General features: G+C 46.1%; 1 protein-coding gene across 4 annotated transcripts in view; it reads left to right on the plus strand.

Annotated features, from left to right (window-relative positions):
- ftcdnl1 (formiminotransferase cyclodeaminase N-terminal like 1) overlaps positions 1–20,577 on the plus strand; it is a 90,682-nt gene that overhangs the window by 3,140 nt on the left and 66,965 nt on the right. For 3 of the 4 annotated variants that reach the window (XM_069934545.1, XM_069934544.1, XM_069934542.1), the window contains exons 2-5: positions 11,293–11,441; positions 11,531–11,626; positions 12,670–12,825; positions 15,468–15,659. In XM_069934545.1, coding sequence (XP_069790646.1) covers positions 11,327–11,441; positions 11,531–11,626; positions 12,670–12,825; positions 15,468–15,659 — 559 coding nt within the window. In that variant the 5' untranslated portion in view covers positions 11,293–11,326. Of the gene's footprint in view, positions 1–3,325; positions 3,396–11,292; positions 11,442–11,530; positions 11,627–12,669; positions 12,826–15,467; positions 15,660–20,577 lie in introns of those variants that run through there. The other variant, XM_069934543.1, reaches the window with a different exon arrangement.

Consider the following 20,577-nt stretch of genomic DNA (forward strand, 5'->3'; position numbering starts at 1 on the left):
CCCACTCCGCCTCCCTCTCCCCCCCCACTCCGCCTCCCTCTCCCCCCCCACTCCGCCTCCCTCTCCCCCCCCACTCCGCCTCCCTCTCCCCCCCCACTCCGCCTCCCTCTCCCCCCCCACTCCGCCTCCCTCTCCCCCCCCACTCCGCCTCCCTCTCCCCCCCCACTCCGCCTCCCTCTCCCCCCCCACTCCGCCTCCCTCTCCCCCCCCACTCCGCCTCCCTCTCCCCCCCCACTCCGCCTCCCTCTCCCCCCCCACTCCGCCTCCCTCTCCCCCCCCACTCCGCCTCCCTCTCCCCCCCCACTCCGCCTCCCTCTCCCCCCCCACTCCGCCTCCCTCTCCCCCCCCACTCCGCCTCCCTCTCCCCCCCCACTCCGCCTCCCTCTCCCCCCCCACTCCGCCTCCCTCTCCCCCCCCACTCCGCCTCCCTCTCCCCCCCCACTCCGCCTCCCTCTCCCCCCCCACTCCGCCTCCCTCTCCCCCCCCACTCCGCCTCCCTCTCCCCCCCCACTCCGCCTCCCTCTCCCCCCCCACTCCGCCTCCCTCTCCCCCCCCACTCCGCCTCCCTCTCCCCCCCCACTCCGCCTCCCTCTCCCCCCCCACTCCGCCTCCCTCTCCCCCCCCACTCCGCCTCCCTCTCCCCCCCCACTCCGCCTCCCTCTCCCCCCCCACTCCGCCTCCCTCTCCCCCCCCACTCCGCCTCCCTCTCCCCCCCCACTCCGCCTCCCTCTCCCCCCCCACTCCGCCTCCCTCTCCCCCCCCACTCCGCCTCCCTCTCCCCCCCCACTCCGCCTCCCTCTCCCCCCCCACTCCGCCTCCCTCTCCCCCCCCACTCCGCCTCCCTCTCCCCCCCCACTCCGCCTCCCTCTCCCCCCCCACTCCGCCTCCCTCTCCCCCCCCACTCCGCCTCCCTCTCCCCCCCCACTCCGCCTCCCTCTCCCCCCCCACTCCGCCTCCCTCTCCCCCCCCACTCCGCCTCCCTCTCCCCCCCCACTCCGCCTCCCTCTCCCCCCCCACTCCGCCTCCCTCTCCCCCCCCACTCCGCCTCCCTCTCCCCCCCCACTCCGCCTCCCTCTCCCCCCCCACTCCGCCTCCCTCTCCCCCCCCACTCCGCCTCCCTCTCCCCCCCCACTCCGCCTCCCTCTCCCCCCCCACTCCGCCTCCCTCTCCCCCCCCACTCCGCCTCCCTCTCCCCCCCCACTCCGCCTCCCTCTCCCCCCCCACTCCGCCTCCCTCTCCCCCCCCACTCCGCCTCCCTCTCCCCCCCCACTCCGCCTCCCTCTCCCCCCCCACTCCGCCTCCCTCTCCCCCCCCACTCCGCCTCCCTCTCCCCCCCCACTCCGCCTCCCTCTCCCCCCCCACTCCGCCTCCCTCTCCCCCCCCACTCCGCCTCCCTCTCCCCCCCCACTCCGCCTCCCTCTCCCCCCCCACTCCGCCTCCCTCTCCCCCCCCACTCCGCCTCCCTCTCCCCCCCCACTCCGCCTCCCTCTCCCCCCCCACTCCGCCTCCCTCTCCCCCCCCACTCCGCCTCCCTCTCCCCCCCCACTCCGCCTCCCTCTCCCCCCCCACTCCGCCTCCCTCTCCCCCCCCACTCCGCCTCCCTCTCCCCCCCCACTCCGCCTCCCTCTCCCCCCCCACTCCGCCTCCCTCTCCCCCCCCACTCCGCCTCCCTCTCCCCCCCCACTCCGCCTCCCTCTCCCCCCCCACTCCGCCTCCCTCTCCCCCCCCACTCCGCCTCCCTCTCCCCCCCCACTCCGCCTCCCTCTCCCCCCCCACTCCGCCTCCCTCTCCCCCCCCACTCCGCCTCCCTCTCCCCCCCCACTCCGCCTCCCTCTCCCCCCCCACTCCGCCTCCCTCTCCCCCCCCACTCCGCCTCCCTCTCCCCCCCCACTCCGCCTCCCTCTCCCCCCCCACTCCGCCTCCCTCTCCCCCCCCACTCCGCCTCCCTCTCCCCCCCCACTCCGCCTCCCTCTCCCCCCCCACTCCGCCTCCCTCTCCCCCCCCACTCCGCCTCCCTCTCCCCCCCCACTCCGCCTCCCTCTCCCCCCCCACTCCGCCTCCCTCTCCCCCCCCACTCCGCCTCCCTCTCCCCCCCCACTCCGCCTCCCTCTCCCCCCCCACTCCGCCTCCCTCTCCCCCCCCACTCCGCCTCCCTCTCCCCCCCCACTCCGCCTCCCTCTCCCCCCCCACTCCGCCTCCCTCTCCCCCCCCACTCCGCCTCCCTCTCCCCCCCCACTCCGCCTCCCTCTCCCCCCCCACTCCGCCTCCCTCTCCCCCCCCACTCCGCCTCCCTCTCCCCCCCCACTCCGCCTCCCTCTCCCCCCCCACTCCGCCTCCCTCTCCCCCCCCACTCCGCCTCCCTCTCCCCCCCCACTCCGCCTCCCTCTCCCCCCCCACTCCGCCTCCCTCTCCCCCCCCACTCCGCCTCCCTCTCCCCCCCCACTCCGCCTCCCTCTCCCCCCCCACTCCGCCTCCCTCTCCCCCCCCACTCCGCCTCCCTCTCCCCCCCCACTCCGCCTCCCTCTCCCCCCCCACTCCGCCTCCCTCTCCCCCCCCACTCCGCCTCCCTCTCCCCCCCCACTCCGCCTCCCTCTCCCCCCCCACTCCGCCTCCCTCTCCCCCCCCACTCCGCCTCCCTCTCCCCCCCCACTCCGCCTCCCTCTCCCCCCCCACTCCGCCTCCCTCTCCCCCCCCACTCCGCCTCCCTCTCCCCCCCCACTCCGCCTCCCTCTCCCCCCCCACTCCGCCTCCCTCTCCCCCCCCACTCCGCCTCCCTCTCCCCCCCCACTCCGCCTCCCTCTCCCCCCCCACTCCGCCTCCCTCTCCCCCCCCACTCCGCCTCCCTCTCCCCCCCCACTCCGCCTCCCTCTCCCCCCCCACTCCGCCTCCCTCTCCCCCCCCACTCCGCCTCCCTCTCCCCCCCCACTCCGCCTCCCTCTCCCCCCCCACTCCGCCTCCCTCTCCCCCCCCACTCCGCCTCCCTCTCCCCCCCCACTCCGCCTCCCTCTCCCCCCCCACTCCGCCTCCCTCTCCCCCCCCACTCCGCCTCCCTCTCCCCCCCCACTCCGCCTCCCTCTCCCCCCCCACTCCGCCTCCCTCTCCCCCCCCACTCCGCCTCCCTCTCCCCCCCCACTCCGCCTCCCTCTCCCCCCCCACTCCGCCTCCCTCTCCCCCCCCACTCCGCCTCCCTCTCCCCCCCCACTCCGCCTCCCTCTCCCCCCCCACTCCGCCTCCCTCTCCCCCCCCACTCCGCCTCCCTCTCCCCCCCCACTCCGCCTCCCTCTCCCCCCCCACTCCGCCTCCCTCTCCCCCCCCACCCCCCCATTCTTCCAGGTCAAACCAGGAAAAGTAGCAGAAGCTAGAAGGCTGACATGGCTTTGGGCACTGAAGGTGGAGTGAGTATTAAGACCAAGGGTTGGTTAGCTTTCAGGCTGCTTTTGCCAATAACATGTTATTTGCAAACTCTGGTAATTGCTGTTTGTATTTCCCAAATTATAGAAGGTAGGAAATCAAATGTATACTACGGGAGAAAATATTTACAATTTGCTATGTTCATTTTTTTAACATACTTGAATGCTCACTTTCTATTATTAGTTTTATTTTGTACTGAACAATTTTGGCCAATAAGTTATTTTTAAAAGCCTGGAATGCCACCAGATATGGTTTACTGGCATTGGAATGAACCCAATATGACAGTACGCATTGAGATGTGCTTCCTTCCCCTCCAGTTAACACCAAGGGAAAACAATACTAACCAACAGCCCTCTTTCTTTTCACAGAGTCCACAATGCTAATTATATGGAGCATAGTATTTGGAAAGGGAGATGTTGTGAATTGTTGCCCTGGTAATAAAGGATGTCATAGAGTTAGTCTTGAGGAATGAACAGAGCCAGTGTGAGTGAAGGTAGGAAGGAACTAGAGAAAGAAACCATAGCAGTCATTTGTAGACTCCTCAATGGCAGCAGTAGAGTTACTGTGAAATTCTTTCTGCAAGTCCTACCACATTAATTAAAATGCTAAAAATAGGTTAGTTGAGATTCTTATGAGAAACAGTTAATTACTAATCTTGCTCAAAGGGATCTTCGAGGGAAATAATCAGAATATAGTAGTATTTTGTATGTACTCCAAGATGAACATAAAGTTATCTTATTTAAAGTATTAGTATTTAAATAAAATTAATGACATGGATTTGGAAGTTAGCTTTATAAATTTGCCAATAAATAAAGAACTGCAAAAGTCTGTGGGGGAAAAATTATCCAGCTGTGTCTAAAAAAAAATTAAGGATATAATTAGACTAAAGGATGAGATCTGTATTGATTTATTAAAAAAACAACAAAGCCTGAAGATTCAGAGTTGCAATGAGTCACTGAAAAAGATGAATGGGAAATAAACCAGCAAAATAAAGAAACAAAAGATTATAATGGCTCCTGTATCTATGTATGAAAGAGGGAGTAACACAAGGAAGGAAAAATTCAGATGCTGGAAATCTGAAATAAACCAGAAAATGCTCAACATTCTCAAAACACAGTGGGTTGGACAGCAACTGTGGAAGGAGAAACAGGATCTTTTTTTCAGGTTGGTGATCAGCACTGACCTAGATTTTCCTGCACTTGCTGATTTTACTTCCACGCATAAAGAAGAATATGATGATCTTGAAGGTTATGCAGCAGGAATTTGATTGATTGACTCCTGGGAGAGATTGACTGAAAATGATTGGCAAGATAGATATTGGGGAACAGCCTGGGGTGAAGGATCTGCATCAAGTATCCAATTTGACTTGTAATCCAGAAGGCAGAGATTCTTTAAGTTTAAAAGTACCATCTCATGATTTAAAAGGAGCGTGAGAGACAGATGCCATCTTTGAATGTGAGGAGTGAGGGAAATGGCGGCTGTTTCTAGTCTGCAAGTGCGAAGTGATTGTTGAACGTGAGATACTTCTCTCTTTAAAGGATGAATCCATCTCTGTCAGTATTTCTGAACCATCAAAGATCGGTCTGCACTATTGAAAGATCGCTTTTTTTCTTTTCCAATCTTTTTGAATCATAGGTAAACAATACATAAAAATAGGAGTACATAATCACAAAGGGAAAAAAATCTCCATGACATCATATAAAATAACATTTGCATTTACACCACAATGAACAAATATGACTATCTCTTCAAACTGAAATCTTCAAAAAAATTATTATATAAAACCCCACCTAATCTAACAAAAAAAAACTGGGGAGCCCTTATCCTGAAAATGTATTAATAAAAATTAATCATCTGGTCTTCATTAACAAAGAGAAAAGAAATAAAATTGAATATAGTCAGGAAGGGAAAATAATTCTTCTAAGTCAAGTGGAAATAATTTATAACAGATTGCCAAGAATGTATGATTCCTAACTTTCTCTAAACTTAAACATGATATAATTTGAGAGAACAATTGAGTGAAAGTAGATGGATTAGAATCTTTCCATTTAAATAAAATAGCTCTTCTAGCCAACAATGTAGAAAAGGCTAAACCTGATGTGTGGAAATGGGAACTCGTCCCACTTCTGGAACTATAATTCCTAAAAGAGCAGTCGATGGGTTAGGTTGCAAAGTAATATCCAGTATAGCTGACAAAGTCTTAAAAATATCTATCCAATACCTCTCCAACATAGGGCATGAGCAAAATATATGAATTAAAGGAGCCATTCTGATTTACATCTATCACAAATAGGACTAACGTTAGAAAAAATACGGGCTAATTTGTATTTCAAAATCAGAGCCAAATGTACCACTTTAAACTGAATCAAAGAATGACGAGCACATATTGAAGATGTATTAACCAATCAAAAAATCTCCCACGATTCCTCTGGAGATGTAACTGATGTTCCTCTTCCCATGCCCTTTTAATTTTGATATTCGAATTTGATTGCTATCTTAATAATACCTTATAAATGTTGCCTATTAACTCCTTATGAGAAGGGTTCAAATGAAAAAAAGTATCAATTAAATCGGGTTGGTATCACTTTTTTTTGCACCTATGCAAATATGAATTTTTTTTATCCTTTTATATTTAAGATCTTTTTTTCTGACTGATGGTAACTTTTGTTTATGCTATTGTTGATACATCTTGTGCAGCTCTGTGGCCTCAGCAAGTAAGAATTTTGGTGACTGTACATTGACCTTGTGTATATCACAATAAACTCTCATATCATGTCATCAATCCTCCCTCCAGGGTTCTGGCCTGGGTTGCACGTTTCAGTAGCACAGCCGTGCAACTGTGCAGCCAGGGGTGATTGGGGAATCAAAGGACAAGGATGCTGGCAAATGAAGGGAGGAGCAGAGTGGGATAGAAACTAAATGGTGGTGTGATAGCACTGAGAAAGGCAGTAAGGGTGAAGTCAGGAGACCAAGGGATGAAGGGTCCATGTTCTACATTTGCACAGCAGAGCCTGGTCTTTGGTCATTTTGGGCCTCCTTGCCATTTTCCTCTGTCAAGAGCATGCGACATGACAAATTCTCACACATAAACATCTTCCATTGAAGGGGAAAAAGTCATCCTTGATCCTGAAGACCACTGAGGAAGATAGACCACAAATAACAGTACAGGTATACCCTGCTTTACAAAAATAGAGCATTCTTACGGAACCTTTCGTAAGCCAAAATGGTGTAAAGTTAAGAAATGATTACTATTGATTTCTGTAGGAACACTTTTTGAGTGTTCCCAGTCCAAAAGAATAACATATCAAATCATACCAAATAACACATCAAACCTAAAATAATGCTAACATTTATTAAAAGCAGGAATGATATAATAAATACACAACCTATAAAGAAATTTACTTTTTGAACCTTCTAATGTTCTCTGGTCAGAGTCCCACTCCCTTCCCTTTCACTCAGCACCGCCACGACCTCCCTGGACAAACAAGAAACAAACACTTGTTTCTTCTATGCTCAGTACAATTGTACATTCGATCCATCCGGCGGGGGGTGGGGGGGTGCGATGATACCAACCCTAATGATGCCACTGAATGGGAGAAACAGGAAACTGGAATAGGAACATAGGAAGTAGGAACAGGAGTAGACCAAAAATGGCCCATCGAGCCTGCTCCGCCATTCAATAAGATCATGGCTGATCTAATTTATGACCTAACTCCACCTACCTGCCTTCTCCCCATATCCCCTAATTCCTCTATCATGTAAAAAATTATCTAACTGAATTTTAAATATGTTTAATGAAGCAGCCTCAACCACTTACCTGGATAGAGAATTCCAAACATTCACTATTCTCTGGGGGAAAAAACTATTTTTCCTCATCTCTGTCCTAAATCTACTCCCCTGAATCTTGAGACTGTGTCCTCTCATTTTAGTTTCACCAGCCAGCTCAAAAAACCTTCCTACATCTATCCTATCCATACCCTTCATAATCCTATATGTTTCTATAAGATCTCCTCTCATTCTTCTGAACTCGAGCGAATACAATCCTAGACGATTTAATCTTTCATCATAAGTCAACCCTTTCATCCCAGGGATCAACCTAGTAAACCTCCTCTGGACCGTCTCCAAAGCCAGTATATCCTTCCTCAAATATAGAGACCAGAACTGGACACAGTACTCCAGGTGCAGTCTCACCAGTACCTTATACAGTTGCAACATTACCTCCCTGCTCCTGAATTCAATTTCTCTAGCGATGAAGGCCAACATTCCATTTGCCTTCTTAATAACCTGCTGCGCCTGCAACCTAACTTTTGCAATTCATGCACAAGCACTCCCAAGTCCCTCTGCACAACAGCACTGTAGTTTTTCACCATTTAAATAATATTCAGCTCTTTTATTTTTCTTGCCAAAGTGGATAACCTCACATTTACTAACATTGTACTCCATCTGCCAGACCTTTGCCCACTCATCCAGATTAACTTTATCCCTCTGCAGACTCTCCACATCCTCATTACAATTTGCTCTTCCACTCAATTTGGTGTTATCCACAAACTTGGCTACACCACATTTTATCCCCTCCTCCAAGTCATCAATGTAAATGATGAACAGTTGTGGGCCTAGCACCGACCCCTGCGGCACCCCACTTACCACTCTCTACCAACCTGAAAAACTTCCACTTATCCCGACTCTCTGCCTCCTGTCAGACAACCAATTTTCAATCCATGCCAATATACTTCCCCGGACTCCACTTTCCTGTAACTTACTGATAAGTCTCTTGTGCGGCACCTTATCAAACGCTTTCTGGAAATCCAAATATACAACATCAACTTGTTCCCCTCTATCCACCGCACCCATTATATCCTCAAAGAATCCTAGTAAATGAGGTAGAGAGAGGAAGAGGGTCATCTATTTATTGACATCTCAATGTAGTTTCCGGGGAAGGAGTTGCTTGGGGAGCACGCACAGCCTCTATAACAGCTCAATGCTTTTGTAAAAGTGAAAATCCTTTTGTAAAAGCAAACACAGATTTCTTTATAAAACCAAATTTGCGTAAAGCGAGTATTCATAAAATGGGGTTTACCTGTACTCCAAATTAATTGGATGATGGATCTCTTGGGTTCAGGATGCATTTCACATCTGAGCTACTGATGTTGCAGTATACCTTTTAGATAAATTATTTTTACATTCTGTTTATTAGCTTTCTCCAAAGCAAAAAATAAATAATTGAGAGCTTGTTTCGTGACCTACTGAGCTACTAAAGATACCAATTCTCCATTTCCAAAGGTAATCTTCAACCCCTGTTCATCAATGTGAAACTTATAAAAACTCATAAAAGGTAACAACTTGAATCACTTGATTTATTGCCATTTATAATCTCAGAGTCATTATTACCTCCTGTGAACAATCTGCAAAGCCATCAAATAATATTTCTTTAAAAATATGAAAATGTAGTCAGTAGTGCAGTGAATAAAGCACAACAGAAGTTGTCTGTGAGCTGAACCAACAGAGCTGTTTAATGGAATCTTCGCAGGAGTTCAAATAATTGTTGCACTATCACAATTTTCTGACCTCTGAAGTCACATGCTTCCCAGAGTTCATTGTGTCTGGGAACTCCTGATCCTGAAAGGATCTGCAACTATGGACGTGGTTTGATAATGGAATGGCGAGGTTCGCCACATAACCCACCCCCCCCCCCCAAAACCGGAGTTCAGAGGTGACACCACAGTCTCACCTATACGGCTAGAAAGGGCCTGCGGACACCTTGCGCCAGGGGCATGCCGTTCATACTGGCTGATCTAGGTCCAAATGTGCCAACTTAAGGCAATCTACCGAAACCGTTTCTTGCCTGCCCCCGATGACTATAACAAACCTGGATCTGTCATTTTGGGCCTCCTTGACATTTCCCTCTGTCAAGAGCATGCGAGATCACAACCTCTCACACATAAACATCTTCCATTGGAGGGAACTACCTTGAAATGGCCTTCATATGGCTGTTGCAACAGCGTCCTGTGCAAATTCCTGCGCAGGAATACATGAGGGCAGTCCTTGAGTTCAGGCAGAATGTTTGAAGTTTGAATGTTTGAAATTGTAGACCCATGCTGGGTGGCCGGGATAGGCTCCAGTGTCTATCAGGACCATGTGAGCATGTCTTAAGCATGTGAGTACCAAAGTGGGAGATTCCTGCTGGCGGAATGAAATCCCCTGGGACCGTTGCTATGCTACATCAGCAAAGGTGAAGGGACCAGCTGAACCACGACGAACCGAAATTCTCAGTGACCCGGACGTCGGAATCCTGCTGTTATTGGCTGTGAGAGAAGGGCCCTTTTTTGAACATGTGTCTGGGCTGGAGGAGGGAAACACGCCAACTTCTGCTCCAGGGTCACTCAAGAACCGATGGCCTGAGCATTGATCCCAGAGGAAAAGGAGTTTGTTCTTGTGGCCGGCTGATGGCTGTCCTCAGTGCATGCAGAGGGGACAGTAACTGCGAGCTACATTTCCCTATCTCTGGTAATAGCACCACTTCTCTCTGTGCACTGCATCCAGTCAAGTCTGATGCCACACTGGTATCCGGAGTGGGCAGGGTTGGTGCCCTTTGCTGAGGCACCACTATGCACCCAACTGAAAGTCCACCATGCGGCTTAGCATGCCACAACTCGTCAGCAGAGGCTGCTAAGTGATGGGGGTCAATAAAGTCTTCATCTGTAAGCAGCATACAGATGTCTTTTGGCATTTGCTCGAGGAAAAAGTTGTTCGAAAAGCCCACAGGGCATATGTCCATCCATGAGCACCAGCATCTCATTCATTAATTCAGAAAGAATGCGGTCTCTCAGGCTGTCCATATGCAGAAGTCATGCTGCCTTTTGTGCACTGCCCTGCAGTGTCTTGGTCCAGCTATGCAATGACATAATAGTACTTTTTGGCATCAGCAGTAAACTGGCGTAGATGGAACTGGGCCTTGGCATCGATCAATGTTTGCAGTAGAGCCACACCTCCCATTGATCAGGAGTGTGTGTAAGAGCCCTGGTTTATGCTATGCAGTGGAGCCGCACCTCCCATTGATCAGGGGTCCAGGAGCTTGTGTAAGAGTCCCTGTTTATTGTGCAGTAGAGCCGCACCTCCTATTGATCAAGGGTCTGGGAGTGTGTGTAAGAGTCCCTCTGTATAGTGCGTGAATGGGGTCGAATCGCCTGCATTAACTAGTAATTTTGTACTATTTAACGTCCTCCCCTGTTTGTTTCTAGTGTGTTAATGAAAGTCACGTGTGATTATAACACTTGTGTCCAGACTCATCTCTCTGTGAACCCACTGAAAATGATCTACACAACAATATTCCTACCAAAAGAAAAATACAAAACCCTTTCAACCTTGTAACCCTCAATTTTTCTTTCTTCCATGTATCTGTCCAAGAGTCTCTTAAATGCCTCTAATATTTCAGCCTCCAACACCATCCGTGTAAAGCATTTCAGGCACCCACAATTCTCTGTGTAAAATAAAAAACTTACACCTTGTGTCTTCCCAAAACTTTCCTCCTTCACTTTGTAGAGATGTCCCCGATGTTTGCTATTCCTCCCCTGATGTGCTGAGTATTTTCATCTTTATTTGCATTTGGTTTTGTACTATATTTTCCACTCAATGAGTGCTTGCATAGCTTCGAACACCCTTAACATCTTGGAAAATAAACTTGGCAGCAGCCCACTGGGTGCATTTGAAGTCACCGGAATGCAATGCAATACACACTTAAGGCTATTCCCCAGGATCAAGGGTACAGTCAGTTATTTGGAGTGAGCTAGTAGATATCTATTCTGGATGTCAAGTTAGAAATGTCATCAGGGCAAATTATTTGGAAAAATATTCAAAAAAATTTTTTTTTTTTACTTGCTGCAGTTTTTTGCTTCTTGTTCAAGCCATTATACAAAGTATGGCATCACAAAGATCAAGTCTCCGCTTGGCTGCATGTTTGCTGAATATTTCTGAAGCGAGGAAGAAAGACATTGTGGAAAGGGTCGCAAAAGCTGCCCTCTGTGATAAGCAAGGTACATTTATTGAGAATTATGGGAGTAATAAAAGAAGTGAAAATAATTAATTAAAATAATTATGGGCCAGTTTTTTTCCTTGATTACAGGGGAGAGGAAAATGCAAGCAACTGTGCTGAACATATTTTCAGATTATGACTACAACAGATCAGTTCTAACTCTTGCAGGTCCAGTAGAGACATTGGGTAAGATTTTAGCATTTAAATTTAGACATAGCACAATACCAGACCCTTTCTGACCATGACCCGATGCTGCCCAATTATACCCAATTGACCTACAACCCCCAGTACGTTTTGAACGGTGGGAGGAAACCAGAGCACCCTGAAGAAACCCAGCGGGGAGAATGTACAAACTCCTGATAGACAGCATGGGATTCGAGCCCCAGTCCCAAATGCTAGCACTGTAACAACGTTGCACTAACTGCTACGTTAACCGTGCTACCCTCATTGTATTTTCCTCTTAAAATTATAATTTCTATGAACTCCAGGAGCAATTGAGCGTTTTTTTTTTGTTTTTTTTTGTTTTTTTTTTGACAGTAAATGCTCAAATGTTGGGTAAACATTGCACATACTTGAGGACATGAATTTAAAGTGGGGTTAGGGTGGAGAGTTAAAGATGTGTGGGATGTATTTTTACTCAGCATGAGGGGTAGACTTGGAAGCAGAAATGGTAATAATATTTAAGAAGCTTCTAGATAGCCATATTAATATGTGTGGATAGAGGGATATGTATCGTAGAGTTTAATTTGGGCGAACCCCCACCCATTCAATGCAGGTCCTCTTCCTGCACTGCACTACACTGTGCTATGTTGGAAAATGAGCTGAGAAAACCAGGCAATGCATAGCTAATGGAATGGAACGATTAAGTCTCTCACAATTGGATCATCAGTCAGTTGATTACGGGGAAATTAAAGGCATTCTCATAGTTTTAATTAAAAGACCAAGTTCATCCACCCCTACTATCTTCCACCCACTCACCCTCCAAAAAAATGGAATGCTTAGTTTCTAGGAGGATGTTCTGAATACACAGTTCACCAGTGCAGGCGGATAGTTGATACAGTTGTATCCAAACATTTTAACTGACAGTGTGCCCAGTAAAGAGAGGGGAGGAGTGTTTGCAAACTGATCCAAAGAAATGAGAGTCAGGCTGTGAAAATTGTTAATTTGCCTGAAGCCAAAAGAGTCAGATGTTGATGTATCTGGAATTCAAGTCAGTTTTCCTCTTTCAGGAACATCTGTTTTGGCAGCATGCATTGAAGCATTTACGCTAATTGACATGAAAGATCACATTGGCATTCATCCTTGTCTTGGAGCTGTGGATCTTGTCCCCTTTTACCCTCTCTCAGAGTCTGTTAGTTTGGAGGAATGTGGCAGAGTGGCTCATGGTAAGTTAATGGCAGTGCTTGGTTTTCATTCACACTCAAACGAAAACTCAGTTGGTCTCTTTTTATCTGTTCTGATTCAGCAGGAACCCTCTCATTCCCCTTCCCCCCCCACCCCCCAACACCATCCACAAGAGGAGCACGTGAGACAGGGAGCATCTGTGGAGAGAGAAACAATTAATGTTTCAGGTTGATGATTTTATCAGACATTTTCCGAGCGGTTATTTGTCCAAGCATGTAATGTAGGCTGCTACTACAATGCAGTGCCAAGATGTCAGAGGTACCTTTTTTAGGATGAAGTAGCAAACCAAGGTCCTGATTGCAAGTGAATAGACATGATATCGCAATGGAGGAGAGGATTTCTTGCTGGATGCCAGACTAACATTCACCCCACAATCAGCATCAGTTAACTGATTGCTGTTTGTAGGAACTTGTGCAAATTGTCCACTAGATTTCTTGCTTTATAATGGCAACCATGTTTCAAAGATACTTCATTGTGCATAAGCACTTGGAGAATCTTGAAGTCATGGAAGATGCTATATACATCATAAAATCACGCAGTTTTACAGTATGGAAGGAGCCAGTTTTATCCATTTGCTCTGGATCATTTGATCCTATAAGCCGACACAGGCAAGACCCCTTAACTCTTCCTCCATTACTTTGACGACTAGTTTGGTGCTGCCTCATACACCCATAATGATCTCATCGACTTTAATTGCCAGCTTTCACCCTGACCTCAAATTCACTTGGTCCACCTCTAGCAATACTTTCCCCTTTCTCAATCTCTCTTTCTCAATCTCGGGAACAAGCTCTTGACACACATTCCAAAAACATACCAGGGTTAATGAGGTGAAAATTGGGAAGCACACACTTGTAGGGCCAAATTGACCTGTTATAGTACTGAATGTCTAAATTTAAAAATAACAAGACATCTTCTATAGACCCACCAACTCTCACTGCTACCTTGACTGCACCTCTTCTGACCCTGTCCCCTGTAAAGATTCCATTCCATTCTCTCAATTCCTCTGTCTCCGCTGCATCTGCTCCCAGGCTGAGGTCTTCCATGCCAGATTATCAGAGATTTCCTCCTCCTTCAAACAAAGTGTCTTCCCCTCTACCACGATCAACTTGACCTTCACCCATATTTCCTCCAGTACCACACATCTGCCCTAGCTCCCTCTGCCCCCGTATGCACCTACCACCCCACCAGCCTCCACATCAAACATCCTATGCCATTTCCAACATCTACCACATGATCCTACCACCAGACACATCTTCCCTGCACCTTCCCTCTCCACCTTCATCAAAGACTGCTCCTTATGTAACTCCTTTGTCCACTCCTACATCCCATCAACTTCCCCCTTGGCACTTACCCTTTTGACTGCAGGAATTGATCCATTTGTGCACACATCTGCTCCCTTAGTACAATTCGGGGCCCCAAACAGTCCTCCCAAGTGAAGCAGCACGATACTTGTGAATCTGCAGGAGTTATCTATTGCATCAGGTGCTCCAGTTGTGGTCTTCTCTACATTGGAGAAACAGGACACAGGCTGGGTATCATTTTGTTGAGCACTTTTCCTCGTTTCAATTCTTCTTCCCATTCCCACAACAACATCTCTGTCCATGGCTTCATGCACTGCCAAACTGAGGCCACCCACAAATTAGAGGAATAATACCTAATATTTGGTCTGGGCACTTTCCAACCAGATGGCATCAATATCAATTTCTCCAGTTTCTGTTAGGCCCCTCCCCTGCCTCTCTCTCTTTCTCCATCTCTCTCTATCTTTTCTTTCAGCTCCCTACTTCATTCCTTTACCATTCAGAGAGCTATCCCCTACTCATCACCTCAGCTTTTTGCTCTTCTGCCTTCCCACCCAAACCAAACTCTGAAGGAAGCAGTGTTCGAACCTTGATAAAGATCTCAGTACCCTTGCCAATGCTCACTTTAGAATGTGAAAATTAAAAAACTTTTATATAAAACCCAATCAAGGTTGCTTTCTCTGCCATTTAAACTTGTTTAAATATTTTCATTGCATGTGAAATATAATGTGTTCACAATCACTACTCTGGAGACAAAATCTTGGAGAACAGGTTCAGCTTTATTTTGAGTCTGCAGAGTTGGGTGTCCTTGGTCTGGAGACACACCGGAGGTTCAGAATCATCACTCTTTTGTACAGTCCTGCACTCAACATCACCTTCTTCCAATCAGAATCCCAATACAACATTCTCCTTCTCCCTTCCATCAATCCAGGTATCACTCAGTTCCTCCCTCTTCATACATCGCCTGTCATGTTAATTAGTTTGTTCCCTCCTTGGGGGCATCTAAGTTAATATTCATGTCTCTATTAAGCAAGTGCAGTGCCAGCTATAGACTACCTTAGATCACTGTACCAGCCTGAACCAGATCCTTGCATCCTTGGGGCTTGAGATAAGAAGGGGCCCACTAGTCAGTACTGTCTACTCTCAAGCTCTCATCTACATGTTTTGCATTCCATCCCTTTTCGCAGAACGGTGGGAGTTTAATCACTTTCAACCATTTTCCACATTGCAGGAACTTTATTTTTACCTAATAGGTAGGTCACAGAACAAGCTGCATAAGTTGAGGGATTTCTTTAGTCCTTTCCCTTTTCTCCACCTCCTCACAGATGTTGCTGAAAAGTTAATGTTCGATGAGCCAGATTGTAGTCTCTTTTACTTTGGATATGCCGACCAAACTCTCAAACGAACCTTGGTCCAGCGCAGGAAAGAACTGAACTGGTTTAACAGGAGCAGTTCGGAGGTGAAGGAGAGAAAGCCAGATGTTGGAACTGCAGTTACTCCCAGATGTGGTTTAACAGGTTGGTGTTCTACTGTCAGATCTTTGATTGTGTGGTTAAAATCAATAAGTGAGTGACAGAATTACAGACAGAAATTTTAGGTTTCCAAATGCACCACCCCTGTCCCAGCCACCCTTTATTGTGACCACTGTACCCACCTGTCCTGTCCAAATTGCAACCTCTCTCCATGTTCCTCAATTGAGTTGAATTGTGTACATTATCATTAATGTTTATGTGATTTTTAAATCAGGTGGGTTTCACTGTTTTTAATTTTTATGTATTGATTTTGAAACATTACATAATACAATGGAGCTCTATTTTCATCAAATAAGATTCAGGGTCTCCCTGGAATGTTGTTTGGTTCATTTACTGTTTTTCCATGAATCAGTGGTGTTGAATGTTATGCATTGATTCTGGTAATGGAGTCAAAGGTCAACTTATCCTTCACAAAGGAGTCCAGACTGAATGTCTGTCAATAACGCACTTGAACTCCGTGATCTCTGAATTCCAAATAAGAAGTTATTGTTTATTTTGATGAATGATTAAACATCACATTCAACCTCATCGTGGAACAATTTGTTGCAAGCTTGGAATATTCATTTGTTTCAAAGAATGGAATGGTTTGTGCGTACCATTTCTGATGCTTGTCTTAGTAGATTGTGAATTAAAAGGCATATTTTTACAGTCATTTTATAGCATGGAAACAGGCCCTTCAGCTCAAGTCATCTGCCGATCAAGTTCCCGATCCAAGTTTGTCCCATTTGCTGGTGTTTAGTCCCTAAGTCTCTAGATCTTGCCTTGCTACATACCTGTTGAAATGTCTTTTAAACATTAGAATTGTACCTGCCTCTTATCACTACCTCTGGCAGCTCATTCAACTTACTCACCAAACTCTGCATGTAAAAGTTGCCCTTCAGGTCCTTTTTAAATCATTTAGATTTCTCTACCCTGGGGGAAAATAAGACTATTTACATTATCTATGCCCCTTTATGATTTTATATATCTTTCTCTTAGGTCATCCCCCAGCCTCCTGCTCTCCAGAGGAAAGTAGTCCTAACTTATCCAGTATCTCCTTTGACTCAAGCCATCCACTCCTGATAATATCCTTGTGAATCTTTTATGCACCCTTTCCATCTAATGACAATATCCTCACAACAGGGCGACCAGAACTGCTCACAATGTCCCAAACTGGCCTTGCCAATGTTTTGTAACATGACACCCCAACTACTGTGCTCAGTGTCCCAATGACACCGAATGCCGCACACCTTCTTTACCAATCTGTCTGTGTAGCTATTTTCAGGGAACCATGTACCTCTATCCATAAGTATCTTTATCCAGGGTCCTACCATTTACAGTGTATGTACTGACCTGCATTAGCCTATCAAAATGCAACACCTCATACTTGACTGAGTGAAATTCCAACTGCCATTCCTTGCACTACTTTCCCAGTTCATCCAGATCAGTGGCTTTCAAATTTTTTCTTTCCACTCACCTACCACCTTAAGTAATTCCTATGCCATGTGATTAGTAAGGGATTACTTAAAGTGGTAGGTGAGTGGGGAAAAAAGGTTGATAGCCACTGCTTTAGACCCAGTTGTTACTGAAATATTTTGCTTGAGAAAAATTGTCATTTGCCCATTTTCTTTGGAGTTATGAAACCGTGCACAAGTATGATTAATTAGATATGATTAATTAGGTACGATTAAACCAATGGTTCTCAATTTTTTTCTTTCCACTTGCATACCACCTTAACTAGTCCCTTATTAATCACAGAGAACCTATGGCATAGGGATTACTTAAGGTGGTATGTGAGTAGAAAGAAAAAGTTTGATAACCACTGACCTCGATCCGGTTGTAATCTCGGCTTTCTTCACTGTCCTCTATACCACCAATTTTGGTGTAATTCACAAGCTTACTAACGATGCTAACTGCAATCTCAACTAAGTTGTTAATATAGATGGCAAAGCAAGTGGACTCAGCACCATTCCTGTGGCTCAGACCTCCAATGTAAATAACAACCCTCTGACTCCTCCCATCAAGCCAATCCTGCATCCAATGCTCACCCTGATTTGACTATCTGGCCCGGTCTGCCTTGTGGGACTTTGTTAAAGGCCTCACTAAAGTCCATCTACCACCCTGGCCTCATCAATCTTGTTGGCTATCTCTATTTAAAAAAAACTCTAATTAATTGGATGTAATTTCACATGTACAAAGCCATGCTGACCATTCCTAATCAGTTCTTTTCCCCAAATGCATGCAGACTTTTATTTTAAATAGGAGCACAACGTTAGCCACCTTCCAGTCTTCCGGCACCTTGCCTATGGCTAATAATAAAAATATATCCTCCAGAACTCCTGCAATTTCTTGCTTAGCTTCCCATGGTGCCCTAGGATACACGTGAACAGGACCTGGAGATTTATCTACTTTATGTGCTTTAAGATCTCCAGCGCCTCCTCTTCTATTATGTAGACTCTCTTCAAGACATCATCGTCAACTTCCGCAAGTTCTCAAGCATCCATGTCTTTCTCCTCAGTGAACACAAATGAGAAAAACTTATCTGGGACATCACCCATATCCTGTTGCTCCGTACAAAGCAATCTTGTTAATCTTTGAGGGGCCCTGTTTATTCCCTAGTTAATCTATAGTCCTTGATATATAAATGAATCTCATTGAATTCTCCTTTCCCTTATTGTCAGAGCCATCTCACTTCCTTCCTTCCTCCATCTTTCCTGATATCCCTCAAGTGAATTCCTACACCCTCTATATTCTTCACGAGATTCACTTGATCCACCTGTCTATAACTGACATATGCCTCCTCTCTGATTTTTTTTTGACCAGTACCTCAATATTTCTGGTCATATAGGGATCCATAATCTGTCAACCTTGCCCTTCACTCTCACAGGAATACATTGCTCCTGACCTCTCCCTATCTCTGGTAGAAGGTTCCCAATTATCAGCTTAGCCTTACCTAATCAATCTTTGCAAGTTCCTATCTAATGCAATCAAAATTTACCTTGTCCCAATTTGAGACTTGTGAGCCAATCCTTTTTTTTGTAATTATTGTAAAACTACTGCTGTTATGGTCACTAGTGCCAAAGTGCTTCCCTACTGACAGTTGCCATGTTTCCAGAGAGGAAGTTCAGGGTTCTGCCCTCTTTGTTAGGGCCATCTGGATTTTGTTTCAGGAATAATTCTAGTCAAAATTTGAAATAAACTCCTATTATGACCCTTTTAATAGGTTTGTTATTTCATATCCAGTTTTTGTTGACATTAACCAAGAAAAAGTTAATCCTCAAAATACTTGGCCAAATGGTGCACAGTTACGAATATGTCTGCAATATCAAGCAAACATTTCTCTCAATAAAGTGGGGAAAAAAAGGGAAATTGGAGTGTTGTTGTTAGGCTGAGACAACATGTTTGGTCATAATCTTGGAATACTCACTTCAAGGGAGAAAATAAGGAATTGACATTCTGTACCCATCTTCTCCCAAAGTTGGTCATCCTTCATTCAGTGATTGAATCTGACCATTTGCAATTGATCAGCTTCTAAGTGCCTAATTGATTCATCACCATTTTTGCCATTTCCTGTTTTCACCCTGTCAGGTGCTGAAACACAACCAAATCTTTGTACTTTTAGATTTCACTTTTGTTCTGTTTCTTTGTTCTTCACATTCCTTTCTTTTTCAATCTTTTTATTATTATTATAATTTATAAACACATACAGTTCAAAGAGATATTAAAAAAATACATAGTAAGTAATGAATTAATACAGAGATATTAAACAATAATATTACAGAATAAAAATATATCATAAAAAAAATGTTTTGATCAGTTTAGGGTGTGAACTATCTCTAAAAAAAGATATAATTAATAACAATATATGAAAAAAGAGAAAAAAAAACCCCAAAAAAGAAAAAACAAATCTGAATTAAAAAAAACTTAAAAAAAAAACCTACAGATATAGCTAAACCATGCCGATCACTCCGATCTCATCTTACAGCCCAATTATCATACATAATCATAGAAAGAAAACAGAGCCAGATCAACTCACCACAAATGAAAATATTGAATAAATGGTCGCCAGGTTAACTCAAACTTAGAAGGGGATTCATAGACAGAGTTTCTAATTTTCTCTAAATTTAAACATAGTATAGTTTGGGTAAACCATTGGAAAACAGTGGGAGGATTTACCTCTTTCCAATTTAATAGTATAGATCTTCTAGCCATTAGTGTAAGAAAAGCAATCATACGATCCGCAGGAAGAGATAAATAAGTCAAATCTATCATAGGTAATCCAAAAATTGCAGTAATGGGATGTGGTTGTAAATCAATATTCAAAACAGTAGATATAATGGAAAAAATTTCCTTCCAATAATTCTGTAAAGAGGGACAGGACCAAAACATATGTGTAAGGGAAGCTATTTCCAATTGACATTTATCACATATAGGATCGATATGAGAATAAAAACGATGGAGTTTATCTTTAGACATATGAGCTCTATGAACAACTTTAAACTGTATTAGTGAATGTTTTGCACATAGAGAAGAAGAGTTTACCAGTCGCAGAATTTTATTCCAATTTTCATTAGAAATATGAAGGTTGAGTTCTCTTTCCCAATCATTTTTAAACTTTTCAAAAGTCCCAGAATTTATTTTTGTAATTATATTATATAATTTAGATATCACACCTTTTGGAGGGAATTTTGAATATAGTATATCCTCTAAAACAGTCGTAGTCTCCCGATTGGGAAAAGAGGGTAAAGTCGAAACTAAGAAACTCCTAATCTGCAAATATCGAAAGAAATGAGATCGAGGTAAATCATATTTCATGGATAATTGTTCAAATGACATGAAAGAGTTATCCAAGAATAAATCCGAAAAGCATGTTATACCTTTAACTTTCCAGAGTAAATAAGCTTGATCAGTTAGAGAGGGATGA

This window comes from Narcine bancroftii, chromosome 4 (genome assembly GCF_036971445.1).
Source record: "Narcine bancroftii isolate sNarBan1 chromosome 4, sNarBan1.hap1, whole genome shotgun sequence".
In the NCBI taxonomy this organism is placed as follows: Eukaryota; Metazoa; Chordata; class Chondrichthyes; order Torpediniformes; family Narcinidae; genus Narcine; species Narcine bancroftii.